The 2,711-nt window shown below is 37.5% G+C and overlaps 1 protein-coding gene across 1 annotated transcript in view; it reads left to right on the top strand.

The window, feature by feature from the left end:
* The window catches only part of LOC106108707 (ryanodine receptor 44F), a 100,506-nt gene that overhangs the window by 26,805 nt on the left and 70,990 nt on the right, over positions 1-2,711 (top strand). Inside the window, exons 18-21 of the mRNA XM_013289967.1 lie at positions 1-130; positions 1,015-1,156; positions 2,035-2,245; positions 2,606-2,683. The exon at positions 1-130 is cut by the window's left edge and continues 19 nt beyond it. Coding sequence (XP_013145421.1) covers positions 1-130; positions 1,015-1,156; positions 2,035-2,245; positions 2,606-2,683 — 561 coding nt within the window. The remainder of the gene's footprint in view (positions 131-1,014; positions 1,157-2,034; positions 2,246-2,605; positions 2,684-2,711) is intronic.

The raw sequence follows: 2,711 nt of genomic DNA, 5'->3' as shown, positions 1-2,711 counted from the left end.
GAGCGCTGGGGCGGCAACGGCGTAGGCGACGACCTCTACTCGTTCGGTTTCGACGGCGCACATCTCTGGGCCGGCGGCAGGAACACGCCTGTCAACAGAACACACGCTGACGAACCATTCATTAGGAAAGGTAAGGGATTCGATTACTACACTTCATATTAATACGAGTATTATAAATGCGAGTTTAGATGTATGTTTGTCAGAGTTTATAGCCTAAACTGATGGAAAGATCTCTACAAAATGTGCCATAGATGTAGTGCATAAACTGGAAGAATACATAGGATACTCACTTTTGATTATTTTTAATACGGAGTTGCGGGTGAAAAATAGTTAAGGTGGTAAACAAGTAAGCGGCCATCTGTATGCGCTAAAATAACGAAGCAATCGCTACCAATATATATCCGTAATTGCAGATGCGTTGCCTATCTTTAATGTACGGTACAGGAGACGCATAATAAAAAGAAATATACACTTTCTGTCAAAACCAAAGGGATTATCTAGAATCAGATTAGACATTTTTTGTACCACTAAAGTAAATACTTTTGTAAATAATGTTTCATTTTATAAAAGTTAAATTAAACTAACTATAGAGCGTGAGTGGCTCAGTGGTTTAAGCACTTGACTTGTAATCTACAGGTCTTGGGTTCGAATCCCGCCGTACCAATGTGATTTTCGATTTTTCTAAATTTCATATGTACATAATTTACCCGACGTTCTTACGGTGAAGGAAAACATCGTGATGCCTGCACATATCGGCGAAGAAATTCAAAGATGTGTGAAGTCAACCAACCCGCACTGGGCCAGCGTGGTTGACTATGTCCTAGTCACCCAAACTAAGGATAGGCTCCGAGCCCCTCGGTGGGGACATATAGTGAGCTGTGATGATGAAATTAAACTAGACTTTTTTATCCTGATAAGGCTACAATTACAGATTTATTAAAAACATGTGATAGTCAAACAGCGAAATATGTACATCAATGTAATTTCTCATTTCGACTAAATTGATTTTTTCAGGTGACGTAATCGGCTGCGCTTTAGACTTGACAGTGCCGATAATAAACTTTATGTTTAACGGCATAAGGGTCACGGGATCGTTCACTAACTTCAACTTGGAGGGCATGTTCTTCCCTGTCATCAGCTGTTCAAGTAAACTTAGGTAAATAAAAAAATATATACGTTTGTAATACTTAAGACAAAAACCTTTGTGTAAATATATTTTTTATACTAGATGATACACGAATGAGACTTTTGGATTACTTTACAAGACCATAGATGATCCTTTTATGAATAGAGTAGGGTATGGAAAAAGCTTCTCTTACCTACAAACTTCGCAAAATTTATTTCCCCTTTACTTATTAGTATGGAAAGAGAAAAAGGCTATAAGTTTGTAAAGTTTCCCGTTAGCAATTATTTACAGAGTTCAAAACTGATTTTTTTACAATCTTCTATACTAATATTATAAAGAGGAAATATTTATATTTTTGTATGTATTTCAATACATACAAAAATATAATAATAAAAATAATTCACAGTGGTAGTGCCCGTTTTAACATCTTAGCAGTGCAGGGCCGGCACGCCCCCAGTAATACCACGACCACACAGAAGACAGCGGTCGCTTCGCCATTTTGGCGGATTCAGGTGGCCGCTTGCTCGTTTGCCACCTTATGTTATAAAAAAAAACTCAAAAACTACTGGGTCGATTTTAAAAATTCCTGCACCGTTAGAAAGATAATTTATCTGTGAGTAACATGGGCTATAATTTTAATTATACGTGGACGTAGTCGTGAGAAACAGCTACTATGTTATATACTAGCTGTTACCCACGACTTCGCCCGCGTAAAATTAAAAAAAGTATAGCCAACGTTACTCAGTGTTAACATATATTTTTAATGGTGAAAGAATTTTTGAAATCGGCCAAGTAGTTTTTAAGTTGCAATACATACAAAAATACAAATCTTTCCTCTTTACTATTAGTAATTAAGATTGGCCATTATTATTTTTACAAAGTTAAAAATTGTCATTTTTAACTTCCAGTTGTCGTTTCCTGCTGGGCGGCGAGCACGGTCGCCTGCGCTACGCCGCGCCTGAGGGATACTCTCCCTTAGTGGAGTCTCTGTTGCCACAACAAATACTCAACCTGGAGCCGTGCTTCTACTTCGGCAACTTGGCGAAGCGCGCTTTGGCCGGACCTCCGCTAGTACAAGATGATACCGCGTTTGTGCCAACTCCTGTTGATACTATGCAGGTGAAGGTATTCTTTGTATTTTTGAATGTATCGGAAGAACTCAAAAACTACTGGGCCGATATAAAAAAAATCTTTCACCATTAGAAAGCTACGTTATAGCTGAGTAACATAGGCGATATTTTTAAATTTTACGTGGAAGAAGCCGCGACCAACTCTAACAAACATCTATTTATCCATCTAAACTTTCGCATTTATAATATTAGTTAGATAGTCGGATTTGCACTTTAACCAACATGTTTGTTGTACTCAGAATGGAATAACAACGGCTAAGTGTACATTTAAGGGGGTTAAAGTAACTATGAGACTGACTTGAAATGTTTCATTTTGAAGCTTTAATAATTAAATGTGTTTTATTTTCAGATCACACTTCCATCCTACATCGAACAAATACGTGACAAACTCGCTGAGAATATACATGAAATGTGGGCGATGAACAAGGTGAGTTTCATTATCTTTATAGTTTGTC

The sequence above is a fragment of the Papilio polytes genome, unplaced genomic scaffold (genome assembly GCF_000836215.1).
Source record: "Papilio polytes unplaced genomic scaffold, Ppol_1.0 DF821400.1, whole genome shotgun sequence".
Classification (NCBI taxonomy): Eukaryota; Metazoa; Arthropoda; class Insecta; order Lepidoptera; family Papilionidae; genus Papilio; species Papilio polytes.
Note: the sequence above shows the minus strand (reverse complement) of the source record. Positions and strands in the feature narration are given on the sequence as shown.